This window comes from Colobus angolensis, unplaced genomic scaffold (assembly GCF_000951035.1).
Source record: "Colobus angolensis palliatus isolate OR3802 unplaced genomic scaffold, Cang.pa_1.0 Scaffold108, whole genome shotgun sequence".
In the NCBI taxonomy this organism is placed as follows: domain Eukaryota; kingdom Metazoa; phylum Chordata; class Mammalia; order Primates; family Cercopithecidae; genus Colobus; species Colobus angolensis.
The window spans coordinates 4,799,776-4,823,183 of record NW_012111808.1 but is presented as its reverse complement, the minus strand read 5'-3'; the positions used below and the strand labels follow the sequence as shown (position 1 = coordinate 4,823,183).

The window sequence follows — 23,408 nt, the reverse complement described above, 5'->3', positions numbered from 1 at the left end:
AGGATGTTCACTCATCACTGCTTAGCAAATAATGCAAACAACCAAAAATGGTAAACAGCCTAATTGCCCATCAATACAGAAATGGCTAAATAAATGAAAATAGCCATGCCATGGGACACTATGCAATAAATGTGGGTTGGGAGAACCTTAATTATATGTACAAGCTAGGTAGGCATACTATCAAAGGAAAGAAGGGAGCTTTGGAATGATGCATGCAGTGTGATGCCACTTATGTGAAAACAATGCACAAATCTATGATATCCATCTATCTGTCTTTCTACCTACCTATTTATACAATTTATATGAGTGCATATGTAGATAAATAAATGCACTGGACGTGCCTGGATTGGCAGACCTGCTCTTTGTAGCCAGAAGAGTGATTGCTGCTGGGAAGTAATGAAGAAGATTGGTATTAAAGGAGACGGGCAAAGAGGACTTTATTCTGATCGTTAACGTTTTGATTTTTATAAGTAGAATGTTTTAATGCATTGCTTAAATAATTAAAAATAATTTTAATAAAAGCAAAATATTAATGTGGTTCTCTTTGAGTGGCAGAAACTTTTTTTTATTATTATACTTTAAGTTCTAGGGTACATGTGCACAATGTGCAGGTTTGTAGCATAGGTATACATGTGCCATATTGGTTTGCTGCACCCATCAACTCGTCATTTACATTGGGTATTTCTCCTAATGCTATCCCTCCCCCAGCCCCCTACCCCACAACAGGCCCCAGTGTGTGATGTTCCCCACCCTGTGTCCATGTGTTCTCATTGTTCAACTCCCACCTATGAGTGAGAACATGCAGTGTTTGATTTTCTGTCCTTGTGATAGTTTGCTGAGAATGATGGTTTTCAGCTTCCTCCATGTCACTGCAAAGGACATGAACTCATCCTTTTTTTATGGCTGCATAGTATTCCATGGTGTATATGTGCCACATTTTCTTAATCCAGTCTATCATTGATGGACATTTGGGTTGGTTCCAAGTCTTTGCTATTGTGAATAGTGGAGTGGCAGAACTTTTGATAAAAAATGTTTTTAAGAAATGCAGTTTTAAGCTGCTGGAGTACAGTGGCTATTCACAGGCAGTATCCCACTACTGAGCAAACACAATTGCCCTTTGGATGCAGAGAGAAAGGGAAGCCTGCAATGAGGACTGGTGCTCTGGAGGGGTCTAGGGAAGCAGAGGGGAGGGACGTCTTAGAGAAAAGGAAGTAGGGGCAGGGGAGGGAGTTCAGGGATTTGAACATCACTTTAACATCTTCCAGAATCTGGGGTAAGGACAGGATAGAGTAAAATCTGCCCTGAGAACTTGCACATAGAGTAAGGAAGGTGGTTTCTCTTCAGTTTCAGCAGACATGTGGCCAGGCACTGAGCTGGAGTTTGGAAACCTGGTTCCCTCTCAGAGCTCTGACATCCAGTTCTTCTAATTGAAAGTTTATTTGACCTCATCTCCATTAGGATGGCTGCTATCAAAACAAAATGAAAACAAAAAATAACAAATGTTGGTGAGGATGTGGAAAAATTGGAACCTTGTGTGTTATTGGTGGGACTGTAAGATGGTGTAGCCACTACAGAAATGGTATGGCAGTTCCTCGGAAATTTAAAGTGTGAATTATCACATGACCCAGAAATACCACTTCTGAGTATATACTCCAAAAGAACTGAAAGCAACATGGCAGTAGTTGTTTTTCCTCTAACCAACCTGGGTATACCCCACTCCCAGGAAGTCACCATATTGATGCTGAACTTAGTGTGGACATTGATGGGCTTGATGCACTACAGTCCAGAACTCAGGCTCAAGCAATCCTCCCACCTCAGCTTCCCCAGTAGCTGGGACTGCAGGTACATGCCACTGCACCTGGCTTTTTGTTTTTCTATTTTGTTTTTATTTTTAATTTTTTAAAAAATTGAGCAAGCAATATAATATCAACAACAAATAATCTTTCTTTGAAATTTTGGTAAAATATACATAACAAAATTTACCATTTTAACTACTTTTAAGGTTATAGCTCCATACTGTTAAGTATATTCACATTCTTGTACAATTTCTAGAACTTTTATATCTTGCAGAACTGAAACTCTACACCCATTAAACAACTTTCTATTTCCCTCTCTCAGGCATCTGGCAAGCACCATTGTACTTTCCATTTCTATGAGTTTGACTATTCCAGATACTTCATGTAAGTGAAATCATATGGTATTTGTCTTTTGGTGATTGGCTTATTTCACTTAGCTTAATATCCTCAAGACTCATTCATATTGTAGTATATGTCAGATTTTCCTTCCTTTTTAAGGCTAAATAATATTCCACTGTATGAAAACTCCATATTTTGTTTATCCATTCACCTGTTGATGAACTGTTGGATTGCCTCCACCACCTTTTGGCTGTTGTGAATAACACTGCAGTGAACATGGGTGTACAAATATCTCTTTGAGACCCTGCTTTCAGTTCTTTTGGAGTATATACTCAGAAGTGGTATTTCTGGGTCATGTGCTAATTCACACTTTAAATTTCCGAGGAACTGCCATACTATTTCTGTAGTGGCTACACCATCTTACAGTCCTACCAACAGCACACAAGGTTCCAATTTCTCCACATCCTTGCCAACATTAGTTATTTTTTGTTTTCATTTTGTTTTACAGCAGCCATCCTAATGGGGATGAGGTCAAATAAACTTTCAATTGGAAGAAATGGATGTCAGAGCTCTGAGAGGGAACCAGGTTTCCAAACTCCAGCTCAGTGCTTGGCCACATGTCTACTGAAACTGAAGAGAAACCACCTTTTTTACTCTATGTGCAAGTTCTCAGGGCAGATTTTACTCTATCTTGTCCTTAACCCAGGTTCTGGAAGATGTTAAAGTGATGTTCAAATCCCTGAACTCCCTCCCCTGCTCCTACTTCCTTTTCTCTAAGACGTCCCTCCCCTCTGCTTCCCTAGACCCCTCCGGAGGACCAGTCCTCATTGCAGGCTTCCCTTTCTCCCTGAATCCAAAGGGCTGGACGAGGGTGCAGCTATAATCAGACCCCATCAGAGCTGCCCGAGATGCTCCTGTGGATCAGAACTAATGGCATTAGGCAATCACTCAGGGAATAGAGCTGCAATTACCCTTGGATACTTTCTCCAGGATGACCACATGCAGATCACCAAGAAGGAGAGAGTAATGAATCACCAAGTGAATTAACTGGAAGCCACTCTAATTAGTGTTATAATTTTTCATGAAAACACTAATGAATATGAAATACTGTGGCCATGAAACCACTAGGACAATTAATGCTTGAAAGTAATTTGGGGTCAGGAAAGGATACTAGAGACTGTTTAAATAAACTTGCATGCTGAGAATTCAGTGGCCCACAGCTTCAAAATATTATCAAACAAAGTTACTACTTCAGAAAAAGCAACATCTGGATGTCTATAGGTTTTCTTTCTTTTCTCTTTCCTTGTTAAGGATCCTAATTTGAGAATAAAGATGATGGTGTGAACCAAAACTGGAGCTCTCCGGGGAGCCAAGTCAGAATCTAAGTGAATGGATTTGGGGAACAAGATAAAAAAGCAGGGCCCAGACATATCAAAAACAGAAAAGAGGTTAAAGAGGAAGCCATTCTCCTTAGCATTTTTAATCTCATGACCACCTGGGCGTCTATAAAAATAACTTTCTGATAAGACCTCTCAAACCTGTGATCATTATAGAGACAGACGATTTGAGCTTTGTTGGCTGAGTTGCCATTTTTATATGAGAACTTCCATCAAATATAGAATGTCTGCTCAATACATACCATACTTGCAAAATGCACTGTATTCCGATCTAAGCCTGTAGGGATTCAGTCAGAATCTACTGTGTACACAGTCAACTTCTGGGTTCTAAGCATGAGCTTAGCAAAATGCCCATAATTGTTAAGGGAGTCTTAAAAGGACACTGGGGGTGGGCAGTAAATAGTCCGGCTGCATGGTTGGCCAGTTTGCAAAGAGAATGCCCAGTGATGAGTGTAGAGTCTGGCAATCTCACTCATCCTAAATCTCACCTGAGAAAATGACAAAAAAATTACGCTGAAGTGCAGATGTGCCCATGTGCGATAGGATGTTAACTGCAGAACTGAGGAGGTAGGAGGCAATGTACCAGGTGCCATACACCCTTATGGCATCTCATTTAATCTGTACACTAACTAGATAATGTCAGGACCTACCTTGTCCTCCTCCTACAGAGGAAGGAACTGGGGCTCTTCAAGAGTAGTCCCCTGCCTGACATCATAGAGCTAGTAAATGATGGCTCAGATACAAACTGGATCTGTTTGCCTCATGCTGTCATTGACAATGCCAAGCAATATTCTTAATATATAAAAACTATGGGAACGTTGGTGACTCAGGCCAAATTTCCTGCTGATATATGGAGAAGTTACAGAAAATTAATCAATCAATAATAATGGCAGCTATTTTAGCAAGTATTTACTATTTAGCAGTTGTTCTAAGCATCTATATGCATTAACTTACTTAAGGCTCACAATAGCATTACAATGTACCTACAGTTATTTAGAGGCAAAACCATAAACAAGAAACCTTAAAGACCTTGGCAGACCTTGAAGGTTATAATGAATTCAAAAATGTTCAAAGGCTAATTAACAATGCAACAAAAAGCAGTTCTTTGGAACTTTTTTTTTTTTTTTTAATTAAAGCAGCGTTTATGGAATGCCAGTTCTTCAATTACAGCTTGAACACCATAGATTCCCTTGCCATAGAATTTAATGGAATGGCTGTCTCAAGGAGAGGCAAGTTAAAAGATGAGGAGGGCTTGTTCTTCTGTCCTCAGCAGGATGGGTAGAGTTGAAAAATAAGGATTTGTTCCTATATCTTGTTTCCAAAGATGCATACAGGAATACATCTTCTGACAATTTACCCTATTTGCTTTCAAACCCAAGTTGGAATTCTACCCCTTTGGCCATGCAAATAAGACTCTGGTATGACACAAAGAAAGCTAGCCACTATGAGCTGGACTGTGAGTCTGTAAATAAGAGTCCTATGACTCCAGCTAATGCATGAAAGAAGTATGAATTTAGTTCATAATGCTCAGCATCTGAATAAATCAGTCTGCCAAACCATAGGCATAAAAACACAAGGACTTTCTGGAATTACAGGGTAAACACATTCAATAACTAGGGACAGCTTGTTATGAATTACAGATTACAACTGCCTACTAAGGGTGCCATTTCTTCACATTCAAGGGAACTGTGAGCACTGGGTATTGATTCATAGGATGCCATTTCATAAGTATGCAGAACGAATCTAGCTAAACAAAGTTATCTGCCCGATGGAACTCAAAAATATTTCTCAATTTAATTTTAAACAGACTTTGACATGAAGGAAATTTAATTATGTGAGTAATACAGAACACAATGAAATGTCCATCAAAATTGCTTCCAAAGGCTTAAAATGTTTTCCTTTTCAGACAACATAGAGCAGCTAAGATATCTATGTCAGTACAGTGTCTTAAAAACTGGGGCTTGGAAATCAATGTGATCACCTCTCTGAATTAAGTATGCACAAATGACAGCAATTGAGATCCATATAAGTCAGCTTAAGTAGCCCTCTGTGCACCAGATTATTAGGGGCAGGCAGGGAAGAAGGAGGATGCAATAAACACATGATCTGGGGTGTACTCACTAATGGACGGCATCCCTTAACACTCATATTAAGAATCAAGACAAAACTGCCAAGTATTTTTTAACACTGCTTATGATTTTTAAAAAAGTATGCTACAGATGTAGCACCTAAGGTTAAAAAAACTGAGACATTGTTAAAGTCATAAATGAGCGAACCTTTTGATCTTTTTGATATCACTTCCAACTTGCTTCTATATTCATTGGTAAACCCTAAGCAGTGTTCGCCTTGTTTAGATTTTCTTGACACAGAATTGAGATCTGAATTGGATGCCTTAACTTCTGTAGGCAACAGGCTTGGACTTTGCTCCCCTGGAATTTGGTAATTATTGTAGTAGAACAAAATTTAAAAGTTTAAACTGAAACCGTATTTTACGATACAGGTTGAGGCCAGGCATGGTGGCATACACCTGTAATCCCAGCACTTTGGGAAGCCAAAGTGAGTGGATCACCTGAGGTCAGGAGTTCAAGATCAGCCTGGCCAACATGGCAAAACCCCATCTCTACTAAAAATATGAAAATTATCTGGGCATAATGGTGGGCACCTGTAATCCCAGCTACTTGGGAGGCTAGGGTAGGAGAATAGCCTGAACCCAGTAGGCAGAGGTTGTAGTGAGCCACGATTGCACTACTGCACTCCAGCCTGGGTGACAGACCAAGACTCTGTCTCAAAATAAAATAAAATAAAATAAAATACAGGTTGAGCTACAAGTAATCACCTAGTGGGGCTTGAGGGGATCTCCCATTGGGACATTAGAGCAGTGAGATGCTGGGGATCATTTAGCTTTGAGTATTTACTAAGTGCAAACTATATGTTAGGCATTGTGGTGGGGCTAAAGGGAAGAGGCAGGAGAACAAAGCTCAGGGTCCCTGCTTGCTATGATCTAGTCGAGAAGATCAAGCATGTCACAAACAGTCACAGTACAAAGAGGCAGGGTTCCTGTCAAAGTGGGCAGAGGTTTGTTACTTATGAATGTGAAATACCCCCACCCTTATCTTCTGTCTGTTGCCAAAATTAGCCCTATACTATTGGACATCCTTGATGTCCATGTATCACTATAGCAGGGGCATCTTCCAATAATAAATGAGCTAAACTACGTAGTATGAGGTAGAATGTAAACAAAACAAAACGAAACAAACAAACAAAAAAAACCCAAAACACCCCTCCAATGCCTCATGCTTGCCTTTTCTGTGCCCATGCTTCCTGCCATGTAACTTTGTAGAGCCTTTCCACCCTGTCTCTGGACTCAGGCAGGTGACTTGCTTTCACCAGTGGAACCAACTTGCTTTCACCTCTTGCTTTCCAGGGGTGGAATACTTGGATTCTTGAGTTGGTGTAGCTTATTCACTTAGGAAAGTCCACCTGTCTCTGCTGTGAATTTTCCTCCCTTTCCCCTCCAATTCATCACCTATTTACTCTGCACCCTGCTCTTTCAATGGACTTTCCAGAATCTGCCTGTGCAAACCTGAATCTAAGGCTCTGGATGGAGAACTGGTTAGGGAGGAGTGGTGCTAGCAATATGGACTCTTTCTGGTCCCAGTTGCTTCCTTTAGGAAGAGGGCAGAAAAGGAGGCTAAAGAAGGAAGTGTATAGCCTTTGGTACCAGCCATGTCTAGGCTATGGTGCCGTAGCCAGAGAACAGGGTGGCCTCTGACTTCCCCATTGGGAGTCTAAGGCCCTTCAGGGAGGCCTCAGAGCTGCTTCCTGCCCAGCTCAACCCTGCCTGTCTCTGCCTTAGTGTCAAAGGAAACTTGGTTTGGTTATGCAAGGCACAAAAATGGCAGTCCCACAGATCAATTGTTTACCCAGTTATCATGCAGCACAGCAATGCATTCAATTCAAGGCAACAGAAAATAAAAATCTGGAATGCTTCCATTTAACACTAAATTCTGTTCATAAATGCTTAGTCTTCATAATTTGTTACTCATGTAATATGAATGTCAAAACATAACTGTAAAAAAAGATGAAATATCACAAGGCAATATATAATTTCTGCATGAGATGTATAGCAAATAAATGATCTTAGTTTCAGTTTCTAACTAAAGTTGAGATAATAATAAACTCTGTTCTCACTCAATTCCATATGGATTTTGTAAAGGTAAGTGAGGATGTATCCACTCAAATCTTAAATGTACAGTAAAATCAAAGAGGCACAAGGGCTAGTTCATATATTTTCACTCCTAACTACTTAGTTCAGTACAGTATAGGCAGCAATGGATTCATCAAAGGAAAAGAATAAAATATAAAATAAAAATAAAATAAAAACATAAAAATATTAACCTCTGGCTTTTTTCTTCACAGGTAACTTTAAGTTATTAATTAATCTAAGCTCTTGTAGTATCTCAAGTAACGGCTGTTTAAATGCAAGTTTAGTTTACTGATAATTAAAATGACTTAAAATAGGAAAGTAGTCCCTCTGATTTGCTGATATGATTGCTGGCACTTGAGGTGGGCAAAATTTTGCACTTTGTATGAAACAGAACAACCTTTGCTATTACCCAAGACATCACGAGCCCTGTATTCTCTGTATTAAGCTTATGTCTCATTTCAGATTAACACAGAAATCCATTTTAAATTATGTAAGCCAATATTTCCATCAATGACCAAAACATTTACAGAAAAGAACACCCCTTTTTTAGGTTGGGCGCAGTGGCTCATGCCTGTAATCCCAACACTTTAGGAGGCCAAGGCAGGAGGATCACTTGAGGTCAGGAGCCTGAGACCAGCCTGGCCAGCATGGTGAAACCCCGTCTCTACTAAAAATACAAAAATTAGCCAGGCGTAGTGACAGGTGCCTGTAATCCCAGCTACTCAGGAGGCTGAGGCAGAATAATCAATTGAACCCTGGAGATGGACATTGCAGTGAGCCGAGATCACACCACTGCACTCCAGCCTGGGTGACAAAGTGAGGTTCCGGCTCAAACAAACAAAATAAGAGAAGAATACCCCCTTTCAAGAGAAGAAGCTGGAAAAGAATGATAGATGTAAGTAAACACACCCAACCTATTCTCCCATTGAGTGACTGAAATTGGGGGCTTCCGTAAAGATAGATAGGAGGCCATCAAATGACTTACTCAAAAAGGAATGCCTGGTGTAGGTTCAACCATGGACCAGCAGCTATTGGGAACTCAAAGATATGCTATCTCCCCTCCAGAGCCATGGGGAAGAAAGGGAGACGCAGAAAAGACCTAGAGAGCAGTGTAAGACCAGAGTCAACAAGGCTGTTCTGTCATTTGCAATGATTGCAAGTCGAGTTCAGAAATAAAGAGAAAGGAATGGGCCAAAGTTAGCTGGGAAGATTTCAGAGAAGGAGGATTGGAGGTGGCTAGGAATGATAAGACCTGGAGAGGGACTGATGAGATAAGGAATTCCAGGCAGAAGGAACAGAATGTGCAAAGACATGGACAGGACAGTGAGGACAATGTCTGAGCAGGAAAATGAGGAGAACTGACTGACTGGGGAGGGTTACTTTGGGGGAACTAGAGCCAACTGGCAAAATGGGTCCCTAGTCTAGTGTCTAGTGATGATCATTTCACATATCTTGCTCCATTGGCAATAATCTGAAGATTTGGATAAGACTCAACCCTACTTTGAGATTCCCTTTAGAATTAATACGTGATTATAACATCGTAATTTGGGAGGAAAGTGACATTGATGAGAACTTGCCATTGTGAAATGCTTCTCCTAAATGATGTGCTGGGGCTGATGATTCCTTTTCAGATGCCATCTACAATAATATGGGGGAAATACAATGGGTAGAAACAGTGTCATATAAAAGAAAATTATTTATTGACTTATTTACAGAGGGCCGGGCACGGTGGCTCAAGTCTGTAATCCCAGCACTTTGGGAGGCTGAGACGGGCGGATCACGAGGTCAGGAGATCGAGACCATCCTGGCTAAAGCAGTGAAACCCCATCTCTACTAAAAAAAAATACAAAAAACTAGCCGGACGAGGTGGCGGGTGCCTGTAGTCCCAGCTACTCTGGAGGCTGAGGCAGGAGAATGGCGTATACCCAGGAGGCGGGGCGGAGCTTGCAGTGAGCTGAGATCCGGCCACTGCACTCCAGCCTGGGCGACAAAGCAAGACTCCATCTCACAAACAAAAAAACAAAAAAACAAAACTTATTTACAGATATTTATTGGCTGCCTCCTGTATGCTGTATCCAACCTCCTCTTCTGGATCTTAATCTAATGGGCGACACTGACAAGACAGCAGGCGATGCCTATCTATGTTATAAATGCAAAGGGAGGGATGGTCCAAGGAGATCCCAATTTAGGAGGACGGAGAAAACTTCACAAAGGCAGGGACATCTACATACAGGAAGAATGGAGTACTGAGAAGGCAGGAGAGGATTTGGTCTTCAATAGGAAGTCCACCTCCTCCTCTTCAGAAGAATGAAAGAAAGGATGAGAAGGGTTAGTCATTGAAAGTGAATACAGAATTCACTCTTGTCCCTTGAACATGAACTGAAATGAACTCTGGTATACTTAAATGAACGTAGGAGGCAATTGCATCCAAGAAGAATTTTTCCCTTACATCTTTTAGGTTTGGGGATCTATGGCACTAATTCAGAAAAGCATAAAATTATCATACTCCACACATTTTTCAGTATTTGGAGTCAAAATAGATAATATAAAAGGTCTTGTTTACGTGGTAGTTCTGTCAAAATATCTTTTCAAAAGCATATTGAGTTTATTACAAAGGAAATGCATTCAGTACAAGTCCTTGCAGAGCGTAATGCCTCATTTTAGTAAGATGCAGTGATGCATATAAAATGGGCCAAAAAGGCTACATTTACTGTTGCCAAATCCATGTTTTACTGGAAAAGGTCTTGACAGTGGAACCCAACAACTCCTGAGACAGGCACATCCACAGATTCAAAGATTACACAGCTGGAAGAAACTTCTTTAGTCAGAGCTTACAAAATATATTTAACACCCATTTGTATATCTGATTCAGATATGTTCCTGCTCATTTTTAGAATGAAATTTTGGGCATTTAGACACACAGAAACAATTTTTTTTCAACATCAAATTTGAATGCTCTACCAGATTTGTTTTGTTTTGGGCTGGATTTTCCCTCCTTTTACACAGGAGCCACCTGGAACTTGAAGATAAATTGTCACAGGGGAAAAAAATTCTCATTTATCACACCTTTGACTTTTAAATGAGACACACTTTTCTGTTCCAATGCTCCACCTCCCTGAGAACCACCTTAGCAATAAATTAGGTCTGAACTAAAGTTATTTGAAATAAGGCAAAAGTTTTACATTTTAATTAGCTTTAGGAAGTCAAGGGCCATTTTACTCAAAACCCAAAGAGACGTGAGTTGTGCTCAATCATAGACCAAAAGGACTCTCCTATCTCTTTTCTCTGGAATAAAAACAGAAATAAAGCAGAGCAACTGACTGAAAAAGGCCAGAGTCAGGGGTCAGTGCCTACTGTCAGCTCTCACCCTGGCCAGTGCCATATGACTCCACTGTGTGGCCTGGAGGAAGTCACTCAACATCTCTGACCCCCTTTGGAGGGGGTCAGGGGCAGAAGCAGTGGCAAGGCCTTTCTTAAAAAGACCCTCATCACTAGGCTCTCAAGAAATCAAATCCAGTTTCTAATCGAAGGTGGTGATGCTTCACAGTTGGCTCTCCCTGTGACATTACTGCTGCTATAATGTGAGAATATTGTTTAATATAATGAAAGTCATGCTTTCAAAAATCAAGTGCATGCAACTGGGGGAACAAAAACATCCCTTTGTGTATACCTGGGGGGTGGGGCGTGGGGGCAGGCAGACAGTAACACTTGAAGGGAAAGCCTAAATCTAAAATATCCCGTTGAGGGTGCAATCATGCCTGCAGAAGGCAGCAATATGGAGAAAAACAGTTCAATCCCCCGCCCCCCAGCGGTGGTAATGTTCTTCCTCTTCAGAAGGAAAGAGTCGTTCAGCATCTTTTGTCTTCTCACCCAGACGCCGCCTCCTCTTCCCCTTATTATTGCTGATCTCACAGAGAACCGAAAAGCCACAGGGCTCCAGAGGAAAATACGAGGCCCTGCACTGGGGCGTTGAGACCTACAGAGCTGGAGTTACTGGTCAGCCTCTTGCCTGGATTTAACCCCAGTAGCGGGTTCATCTCCCTTGTGTAGGCTGAGGTGGAAACTCGCTCAGACAGCAGCATTCCTCCATGGCGCTGTTCGTGGTCCTGAAGCCTGTGCCGGGGCGTGGAGGCAGCAACCCACCCCTAGGCGCTCTGCTACCAGGGGCTCCAGGCAGGGGTCTATGTGAAGCAAGTGTAGAAATAGCTGCCACCCACAGAGCTACAGCCAGCTCCACATTCTGGCTCGCAGTCTAGTCCACTGGCTCACTTCTTTGCAACTGCAAAACGGCTGGTTCACTTTTTCTCTTTCCAGGGGATTTCACAAAGCCCAACTCTAGTTTGCTGATTTGGCATATCTCTTTTTCGATGTCCTCCCTGTAGATGCTAATTCTCTCTCATCCTCTCTCCTTTGTACAATATTTTATCTTTGCAGAACACCTTACAGTTGGCACAGCCCTCACTGGCACAATCAACGGAGCCATTTTTCTTCCACACATAATCATTCGTTTTCCCTCCCACGGCTATTTTTTGCTTTCTTTGCTTCTCCTCCCCCAAGCACAGTCCAACTAAGCAGGAGACTATTACCTCAATGTGCAGGATGGGCAAATCACCTCATCTAAGACAGCAGAACTGTTGATTTCTCCTTGGTAATGAATTAGAAGAGGCAGAGGTTAGAGTTTCAAAGGACCAGGAAAAAGCCCTTTAAGCTCCTTCTGGGAAGATAATGTTTGCATGGGTAGCGATCTGGAGGGTGGGGAATGGGGACAAGGATATTAGGAACAAAGTGAAGGAAGGGGATTGGACCTTGTGGAAGGTGCAGGGCTTAGTGCAGTTAGAAGACTCCCGGCAGGTGGCACTCTAGTTCACCTGCCGGCGGTGGAAGCCCTGACTGTGCTCCCTGACTCCACTTGAAACCTTTCTTCCACCAAACAGCCCCCGGCCATGTTTGGAGGTCTGTCTTCCCCTTGATTCAAGCACTTATCCGAACTATATTCCTGCTAAAAGCACCGTTTGCACAATTCTGTTTACTGTAATACACAGTAGTGAAGGGAGCATAAATAGAAAATACAGGGGCAGTGGGGGGATTTTGTGTATGTGTGTGATTGATGGTGCTGAGATCAAAACTGTTTAATCATCAAAACATGATTCAGCAGTTGGGAAATGTAAACTAGTTGTGCAACTGCTTGCTTTAGTCAAAACTCTGGAAAGGGCCCAGAGGGCTGGCCCAAGCCCCTGGGAGGGCAGTGCCAGCAGGATGCGCCCCAACCTTCCTACCAGGGCAGGGCTGTTGAGCCTACAGACTGACTGGTGTGACCTTTGGCTTTTGCAGCACACAAGCAGTTGGGCCAGGGTTAATGGCACTTTGCAGGGAGCTCCAGTTGAGTAAACAAAAAATGCCTTGCCCTGTTCTAATGGAGCACATTATTCTGAGGCCTAAGCCTTCTTCCAGGCTGCTGCAGCTGCTCTGCAGGTCAGTGCTACCAATAAAGCAATTAGCCAATGAGAAAACTCTTCTTCCCCGAGGGGGACTCCAGGGTTTTGCTGCAGTTACCGTGCTTTGCTTTGGTTTTTTAAACAAGTGATCCAAGTTGATCTGAGCCTCTTACATCAGACTTTAGGATGAAGACAGTGAAATTGTGTTTGCTGAGTGTGATATTTTAAGGGACTGATCCCTTGTTCAACACAGCCTGGAGAGCTCACTGCTTCCTGTTCAATTAACCTGAACCATAGCTGAACTCTGCCCTTTGAACTCACTCAGCAGATAAATACATTAGCTCACCTACAAAATCATTAATATTTTCCAATCACATAAAACAAACATGAATGTACAAAAACAACCCAAGAGATAGCCAATTAGGAATAGCTCATGCACTGTGTTGAAAAAAATCACAAATGCATGTTATTTAGAGAGGAAAAAAAAGGGAAGAAATGAAATGGATTGTGCCAATGGTTCTGGAGGTAAATGAGACTTTCATTTTTATATCTGCAAGCAAGAAGGATACTGAGCAATATCTGGCAATTCCTATTCCATCTAGTCTGCTCTACAACAGAAGTTCTACCCCCTGCTTCCCACTTTCGGCAGAACATAAAAACTCCAAATCCTCTCTCTTTTCAAGTGACTTCGGTGCTTATGCTCATATACAGAGTCCAAAATATTGCATTTCTGGGGACAATCCTTTTTCTGATTTGCTACAAAGGAACCAAAATAATTGTGGCAACATCACTGCTTTTAAGTGAACCAGCTTAAATAAAGCAAACTGGTGGTTTAGTTGAAATGAAATAATTTTACAGTAGAAAATGATGTTCCTGAGACATTTTTACTCTAGTCATATAAACAGATTTCCTTTTCTCAAAAAGAAAAAAAAAAAAAAGATGCCAAATGCACCTATTTTGTCTTTATCCCTGCATGTCATTTTAGAAGAATGAGGAAAACATCGCCAACTGGGTCATTACACATTTCAGTTTGATTTAATTTCACTTCCCACAATTCTGCCTCCTGACCCCCTCTGTTTCCACCCCCTTTTCATTTTTGTTTGGTTTGGAGTGTGGGCTTAATGCCCAGCTATCCTAGATGAGAACACTTAAAGGAATATCACAAGCACGAAGGGTAAATCTATTGAACGAGGGTCTTTAACTATGTGGTTTCCTTAAAGGGAAAGGTTGGATCAATAGGATCAATATGAAAGGTTTCCCTGGCCCTGCATAAAAGGGTAAGGGCTTCTCTTTTCACTGGTTTAACTTTACTCTCTGACAAATGCAAATCAATGGATCTGTGTTTACAACAGATTCCCTAACAGACTCAACTTGGGCAAAGCCCAGAACCTCACCCTGGGGGGTGGGCACTCCAAGCTTGCTCCAGGGGGACACACTAGCACAGAGCTTCATGCTCAGGGGCACTGGGGTGGAGTGGGAAGCAAGCTGACAATGGCTGCCAATCACCCTTTAAAGAAAAGGCTTGCTACCTACCCAGATCCTGCTGGAACTCAAGGAGCTGCTGCTGCCTGTAGCCTCTCCAAATAGGGCAGAAAAATCAGCTGTCAAACAGGTTCCTTCAAGGATGTCAATGCAACATAAGTAATAAAGCCCACATTCTAGAATTTGGTGAGCCAGTCAACCTAGTTTCCTATCCTTAACCATCTCTGAGGCTGACTGCACAGAGAAAACTGTAAATGAAATATCTACGATTGGAGCAGCACTAGGAATGTGCTCTAGGAATGCTTCTTCTGCCCTTTCTTAAGAGATAACTGGCTCTTGTTAGTAATGACAAAGCAAACCACTAACACTGTGGGTTCTTTTCCCCTTAATTTTACCTTTCCCTTTAAAAATGTGATGCTTTCCAGAGATTACATGACTTCAAGTCAATACCAGTTACAGAGAAATTATTTTTCTTCCTGCAGGAGAAAGTATATGTATATTTGATTACAAGAGCCAAAGTCCAATGCTGATTAAATTACACTGGAGGTGTGCTTCCAACCCAAACAAAGTCTGCTTTCTACAGAAGCGTAATGGATCCTCAAATGGGGAAAGAGGCGCCGAGGTGGAATGCAGAGCCTCCCTGCCCTCTGGGACAATTTGTGTGGGACAGTTTTTCATAACAAACATCCACAGCTTCTAGGAATCCTGCTCCCGATGTGAGGCCATCTCTATCTGCGCAGTCCACAGCCAGACTCCCAAGTCTTGCCCATCTGCACCATGTCAGGCATTAGATGAGCTGGGTCACCCAAACTACTTCTCTACCTCTTCCCCACCTGCCCATAGAAAAACCTATGTACATTTTTCAGCCATTGCCTTGAATGAGGCTGGGAAATCAAAAAGCCTTTCCCTCAAAGGCACTGAGATCGGTTAGGGAAAAAGCCTGGGTGATAAGAGGGGATGACAGGGCCCCACAGGGTGAGTTAGCCTGATGAAGCTCCGTACCTGACAGCATAAATCACCCCAGAGGGCTTCTTCATCATGGACTCTCCCCTCTAAGAAGAGTTGTCTCCCCAGAAGAAGGAACTTTTCCCAAGTCAGGAAAAACAAAGGTCCCTGAAAGGGTCGGAAGTCAGCATAGCCCAGGGAGTCTAGATGAAGTTTAAGGCCTAGGGTGCCTCCGTCTTCACCCTCCTCCCCAGGGCCCTTTATCCAGGCAATTATTTCTATTTATTCCCTCCTAATTTCCCTTCCTTTGGCAAGAACCCAGAAACTAAATCTCTCTGCTTCTCCCTTGAGGTCTTCCTTGCTCCAGGGATCCCCCTCCATGATACCACTTTTCATGAAGACACTTTCTGCTAAATTCAGCCAGTAGCCATAGAGTGTGAAGCCCAGAACTTTCTTCCTGAGAGTTCTTCAGTCCTGTTCCTCTGGTCTCTTCTTTGAAGAGAAAAAGTGTCTAAAGGCCAGAAAACCTGGTGGGGAGGCTCTCTCCCACATCAGGGGGTGACTGTAAAATGAAGCCTCAGTTTGAAGACAGCAGGAGAGGCTGGCTCTCCTTCCCTCAGGGCTGAAGTCTGGCGCTTGGGATGGTAAAACTGGCCTAGGGTGCTATTGCCTCAGGGCAGACCTGGCTCTAGAGGAGAGTGAAGCAGTTGCTGGTGCCTTGTAGGGACAGAGAATCTGGGGTAATCAGTTTATTCTTTGCCCGGCCCACACCATTCAACAGGAATCCTGCTCAATCTTGGAATTCTAAGATGGGAGTGGAAGAGAGTCTAGAATTCTATCCTCTAAAGGTCCACTTGCTCCTCGCAGAGCCTAGGAGTCTTTCAAGTGGGGGCTGTGGGGAGGGAGCCAGTTGTCTGCCAGACCAAAGGGAAAACACCTACCCTCCTCCTTAGTTACATATCTGATTACCTAGCTATCTTTAACTACGTATCTGTAGTTTAAAACGGTCAGGTTGGCCGGGCGTGGTGGCTCAAGTCTGTAATCCCAGCACTTTGGGAGGCCGAGACGGGCGGATCACGAGGTCAGGAGATCGAGACCATCCTGGCTAACACGGTGAAACCCTGTCTCTACTAAAAAATACAAAAAACTAGCTGGGCGAGGTGGCGGGCGCCTGTAGTCCCAGCTACTCGGGAGGCTGAGCCAGGAGAATGGCGTGAACCTGGGAGGCGGAGCTTGCAGTGAGCTAAGATCCGGCCACTGCACTCCAGCCCTGGGCGACAGAGCGAGACTGGGTCTCAAAAAAAAAAACAAAAACGGTCAGGTAGGGCACTTTCTGACTAGGAACCAAGGTGGAAGAACACTGGTGGGAAGATGAGGAAGAAACACCAGCCTACCCTCTGCCTCAACTCAAAGCAGAACAATGCACGATTTGCTTTCCCATCTCTCCTTTCCTTCCTCTTATTAATTACTGTTCTTGGAGAAGGCTGGAAAACACTGCTTTCCCTCCTGATTGAGATCCGCTCTTGGAAAAACTCAGCCTTCTCCAACAGGAGGGATTCATAATTTCAAAAAAACCAGAACGATTAGTTCTCATCCTATCCCTACTTCGGTCCCTGCTCTTCTATTTTTTTTCCATAAAATTCACCTTGGTGCTCCTTCTGGAAAAACAAGCCACCATTTGGCCAGGGGAGTGGTTGGCAGGGTGTGGTGGTGTCCCCCACAAGCAGGAAGGAAGAGCTTTAAAGTTCTTTCTTTTCCAGTCAATGCAGGTGTCCCACAGGACACCTCCTTGCCCGCGATGGGCCAGTGACCCAGGCCTCGGCCCAGGAGGTCCAGGGGTTGGGAAGGGGTGGGGCAGGGGTTCCCCAGTTTGCTTCTCTTACTTCCTGTACCAGCCAAGGTAGGACACAAGATTCTCTCAGTTAGACCCGACCAGCCCAGCGCAGAGCCTGCTATTCAGGGGCATGAAGTTCAGGCTTTTGTTACTAGGGCCACGTTTACTTGTCCAACGAATGCACCTGCGTAAAAAGTCTGCGCGTGAGCCTTTTTTAGTACGAGAACCGATGAGGATGGGAGGGGATCTGCGGCTGACTAAGCTCCGCCGTTAGCAGGCAGCTTTAGCCACGCCATTTTCAAACCTGGGCTTGGTCACAAGGGCCCAGTGGCAACGGCCAAGCACAGGATAGTTAGGAAACCTCGGGCACCGTTCCACGCATTGGCTTCGCGGATCCAGCCGCCCAGTGTGACCGCGGGAAGTGCTAGTAGCGGCTAGCGCGCACAGGGGCGGGGTGGGGGGGGCGTGGAGAGGGAAGGGAGCCCCGCGAGAGGAGGAGAAAACCTCGGGGAAGTAGAGACGGGCTGGGGCCTCACGGGGGAGGAGCTGCGGTCATACGGGAGAACCCGCGCAGAGCTGGCGAAGCGGCTCCGCTGGAAAGCCGCGGGGCCGTGGCGCTGGCGAGCGCTCTGCTGGGAAGAGCGCGCCGTCGGGCTTACTGGAAACGCGCCGGATCAAGTTCCAGATCAATGAAATCTGGGTCCACACGTTTACGTTATTGTTGCCAGCATTAATGCTCTTTTAATCTTCTAAACATTATCAGCATCGATCTCCCTCCATATACACATTTGTTTGAGAAGGTGACATAACCACACAGTGGAAAGCCTGGAATAAAAATAAACGCCCAGCCTCTCGCGTCGAGGGCGCCTGGTTGCCTGAGCTGCTTCTCCTGCTCGGGTTCACTCTCCTCCCTTGGGTCCCGCCTCCTCTGCCCGCTCCCGCCCACCCTGATGCGTGTTGGGAAGGTGTTCTCCCGGCGCCCGGGACTTGACGAAGCAGAGACTGCAGCGAACTTTTCAATTATTCATCCAAGCAGCTAGCAGGCAAACACACCCTCTGTTCCGTACTGCGCGGCGCGGGTTGCGTTCAGCCTCTCCAGCTCGGATCCCTAACTAAACCGCCAGGAGAGGTGGGCTGAGTCGGGAGCCCGAGCAGCGACAGACGAGGTGGGAGGTCAGTGGGTGGGCGCGAAACTCTGCGAAGGGGGTCCGCTTTCCTCGGCTTGGGAGGTGCCCAGCGGCCCGTGTCACCCAAGGACGTCCCCGGCGCAGCGGAAGACAAGCACGCATGCGGTGCCCCTAGCAGGAGCCACTGAGCACTGCCCGGGCCGTGTCCCACCGCTGCGGGCGTCAGGTGGCCCAGGCGACATCATGGTGGGTTGGCTAAGGGCCCTCGGCCGCCTGAACAGAATTGGCTTCAGACTGGCCGCTGGGAGCTTGCTGCCAGGAGAAGGCCGTGCGTCGGACTATGGTGGGGACTGGAGATCAGCCCCCGGCAGGCCGCTGGGGGATCCGGGCTCACTGGAGGCGGAAACCTCTGCAGGAAATGTAGTCGGGCTCTCCGCTCGATTTGATTTTCGGGCATCAGAAGAAACCATGCCTGCCACAGAGGCCTCACTTTTCCTCAGTGGGACGCCTGTTCAAATTCTCGCCCGGGTTCTCTCACTCCCTTCTTGTTTGTGCTTGGTTTAGAGGTCTCTGGGGCCCAACGCCTGAGAGTGTGTGCTCAAACCCGCGGAAGTTTGTCCTGGCCGCCTCTTGTCAGGTTGCTGAAAACCGCCCTGCAAGGGCTAGTCTTGGGGAACCTCTGCGAAGGCCCGACCTGGCGGGGTTGCAACCACTTGCCACCTAGCCGCCCTTTCCGAACGAATCCGGGCATTTGGAGTCAATTTCTCTGAAATCTAATGTTGGGGCAATCTGAGTTTCTCCGAAGTTTTCTCCCCTTTCCTTTTAAGTGCCACCCTTGGCTGTGACAACACCGGCAGGTTGGGGAGGCCTCTGTTGTGACCGGCAGTACCTCACCTAAGGGTGCGCTGGTCAAATCAGACCTCTTCATTCTGAGCCCCCTAAACCCCAGCCTGCTTGGCCGTTTGGCAGGACCCGGGGACAGGGCCAAAATGAGAAAGGGAACCTATAACCTATGAGAGAGAAACAGAAGAGGCAGGTTTGGCTGTAGCGGGGCAGGGACGGTGTCTTCCAGGCACGGGTCTGGGAGTCTGGCCGAGCCGCCTGCGGAGCCGCTGGGCTTGTTAAACCCCGGAGGCCCAACGGCGAGGGCCCTCTGCGGCCTCCCGGCGGGATTCCGATCGATACTCCCGGCGGATAAAGCCTCCGCTTTTCTTCTCCATTTGCTCCTGTCCCCTAGCACTCTGAGCACATAATACCTACTTACTAGTCCCAGCTTCTGCCTCAGTGTCTGAAGAGACTGATCTACTGACCCCAAACTGAAAAGCCTCCTATGTAATAATAACCACTCAACACACTTGTAGTTGCTGATAAAATGGCCAGATAAAAAGGCTAAAGCTCTTGTCCCTTTTCAACCTAGGGTAATAAAACAGACACACATTTGAATGCTCGAAGCAAAGCGGGGTCCTCAGCAGGCCTTTTCCACTCGCTGGAGGAGGCATTCTGTCTCCCACGAAGGCGGTTTCAGCGCTCCTCTGCGGAAAATCTAGCGGCGTGGGCAGTGCTCTCCCGGGCCTGCCCCTGGAGACTTGCACCACGGACGCGGGTGGGGCTGAAGACCCCCGGGATGCCACGCTTTCTCATCTCGGCAATGCTTGGGGTCATTTTAAAAGCTGAAACTCGCTAATAGGCGAAGTATTACTTTCCACATCACTTTCAGACCTATATGGGCAGAAGGCACGTGTTTTTTAAAAGCTGTGTTCTTTGCCCGACAGGCGTGAGGGGGCGGCAGCGCTCTGAGATGAGCAGGAGTAGAATAGCTGTCATCCTGCTGCAACTGTACCCGTCTAAGACCATCCTTCTGGTTCCCAGTGCCAAGAAGCCGGCGGGTGCTAAAACCCACTGGAAAGGGCCTGGGACATTTGGGGGGATCTATGACAAAGGGGTACTACAATGTTAAGAACTAACAGTAAGCCTCCAGTTTATTTCCGGCCGCTATTATTATTACTCTCTACTGGCTGCGTTATCTTGCCCCGAACCAACAGCAAATCAGAGAAAACTGTAGGAGAGAATGAAGAATAAACTAAAGGAGAAAGATTACATAAATTTCTAAATCCACTCAAAGTATCTGGAGTCCGCCAATTTGGGGGAGGCTCTTTGCAGGGAAACCAGGTTTTCTTTACGTTCTTAGATCAACACTGCGGGGCGATTACCGACTGGGAATCGGAATCCACCAGCAGCTGGCAAAGGAAAATGCTGTCAAAGCGGAAACGCCTCCTCTCCAAGCCCGGGTGAACCTGCTGCCTGTCACATTCCCCAGCCCTGTCCGGCATCGGTCGAGTGCACCCCCCAAGCTGGGCTCAGTGGTGCGAGGAAAGCCCAGGGGATGGGGGTAGAAACCTGAGCTCGCAGCTCCGGAAGCGAGCTGTGCGAGGTCGGCTCGAAACAGCGCGCATCCCAAGATCGGCGCTATGCAAATCATCGCCACCACGAATTGTTCCCCTAGACTGCCCGCCGATCCTAAAAGATAACCCCCTCCACCCGGTCCATGAGAAGCCGCCCACCCTGGCCTGCAATAGGGTATAGTGTGTCCTCCCCAGTGAGGGGGGTCTGGACATTTTGCCCCTCTGGGCCAGTGGCTGGCTCCTAGAGGTAGCGCAGTCGCCACGCATACCGCGCGGGGTCCGTGCGCACAAAAGCGCGCAACTGTGTGCCAGTCGCAGTAACTACCGCATCTTTCCCTCCAGCTCGCGCACCCGCCGCCCACACGGGAGGTTTCTGTGCTCCTAGAACAATAGAGGGCTGTACCTCGCAGCTTGGCCGCTAGAGGAGGCACAAAGAACCCAGCCGGCTCCAGAACAATGTAACCCGCGCCTCTACGCGTCCTCGCCCGCGGGCCGCCAGCCCTCCCCGCAGTCGCTCGGCGCGCACAATCAGCACCCGCTTAATGCAAAGGCGGAGCCTGGAGCCCGTGGTCGGGATGCATTAACTAATCTGAATTTTTAATTTCTCAGCACCTCTTCCCACGAGCGCCCAGTGTCTCCCGCAGCCCCGGCAAATCCCGGCAAATCCCAGCAAACGCTGGGACCGGGGCAAGGGCGGCCGGTGAGCAAGGCAACGCGCTTTCCACCTCAGTCTCTTTTCCCACGTCCTCCCAAAGCGGTGAATGTGACCGTCTCAACCTTACACCCTGCCCTCGCTGTAGGTAGTGACATTGGAGCTGGTCCGAGCCCCTCAAGCCCGGTCAGAAAGTCCCTGCCCCAACGCCAAGGCCAGAGATGGTCTCCAGGAGCGCTGTTGTATCCTGGCCGCCGGTTCTCCGCGCGGCCAAGGCTGTGCCTTTGGCCAATGACCAAATAAGTTTGCCTATATGGTGGGTGGGAGAGTAGAGAGCTCTCTTCCCTCTGCAGCGCAAAGCCTCTCAACTGCCGCTGCACAGGGAGACTAGCCAGCCCGGAAAATTGAAATGTGTTGTCTAAAAAAGACTTGAAGTGCACAGGGTTTTGAATAAGGGCAGGTTCCGGTTTTTGTGAGTCTTGGAAAGACAGGGCTCCTAGAGGAAAACGCACACTCCCATCCCGCCTCCCAGCACCTGGGAAGATGGGACAGAGGGCAAAGGTTGGCACATTGAGAGGAGGGCGAATATAACGGGGGGGGGGGAGTCGGTCAATGAAAGCTCAGGGACAAGGAGAGAGTAAGAAAGAAAAAGAAAAGGGAGAAGAGAAAGTAGGGGAAGAGCAGAAGAGAAAGAGAAAATGGAAGAAGAAATAAAAACGAGAAGAAAGAGGAAGTGTATAGGAAAGAGAAGGAAAGAATCAAGATAAGTGATTGGGAGCGCAGACCTGGGCCACAAGCACCGGACCAGGAGCCCTCTTCCCAGCGGCCTGGCCCATGGCTAGCCCCGGCCTTACCTGCCAGGCGTAAGGCGGACATGCGCTGGAACTCGGGTTCCTGAAGCCACTTCCACATCCTGCGGAAGGTCTCCCTGCCAGATTTGAGTTTACTCCACGGTTTTGGATTCCGGAGCAGGTCGGAGAGAGTCCCCTGAGACCGGCACAGCACCCTCTGCGCGAAGATCGCCTGGGGGATACTGTAGCGCTTCAGCTCCGCGGTGATGCGCTGGGCCACCTCTTTGGTGTTGATCTCCTCCAGCTGGCCCGACGTGGCCACCTGCGAGCCCGATGAGGACGAGGGTGGCCGCTCGCGACTGGGGGCCAGCACCGGACCGTGAGACTGAGTGTGGCCCGGGTGGTGCAGGCCATTGAGGTGTGACATCATGGCCGCAGGCGGGGTGCCCAGGCCGCGGGACAGGTGTTGCTCACCGCGGGTCAGCATGGCAGTGTGGTGCGCGTCGAAGTTGGGGCTGAGCATTTTGTCGTGGCCCGGCGGACCGTAGTTGGGCAGACTCTGCTGCGCATTGTGGAGGCCGCCTAGCCCGTTGCCCAGAGGCGTGGCGGCCAGCGGGGACAGGCTCTGGCTCATGCCGGGCATCTCCTTGTAGGGGCTGTAGAGGTTGTTCATGGCCGGGAGCCCGCGCTCGTCGCGCATGAGGGTGAAGCTGCCGCTGACGTTGCCGGACAGGCGCTGGTGGTGGTGGTGGTGGTGGTGCGGATGGTGGTGCGGGTGCGGGTGGTGGAACTTGTCAGACACGGTGGAGATGGGTGGCAGCGGCTGGAGCGGCGTCAGCGTGGTGTAGGTGTTGCTCATGCCCATGCCAGGCGGAGACGAGTCGCAGGACATGCTCATGGCGTGGTGCAGCGGGATGGAGAGCTCGGGCCGGTAGTCGCCGCCGTCCAGGATCGAGGCCATGCTGGTGACCATGGCCGAGCGCGACGCCGCCGCTGCCGCC

The 23,408-nt window shown here is 46.9% G+C and overlaps 1 protein-coding gene across 1 annotated transcript in view; it reads right to left on the bottom strand.

Annotated features, from left to right (window-relative positions):
* The window catches only part of ONECUT2 (one cut homeobox 2), a gene marked incomplete at its 5' end in the record, with an annotated part of 48,917 nt that extends 25,510 nt beyond the window's left edge, over nt 1-23,407 (bottom strand). The window contains one exon of the mRNA XM_011949514.1: nt 22,471-23,407. Within this exon, the coding sequence (XP_011804904.1) occupies nt 22,471-23,407 (937 nt within the window). The remainder of the gene's footprint in view (nt 1-22,470) is intronic.
* Nucleotide 23,408: the final 1 nt, after the last annotated feature.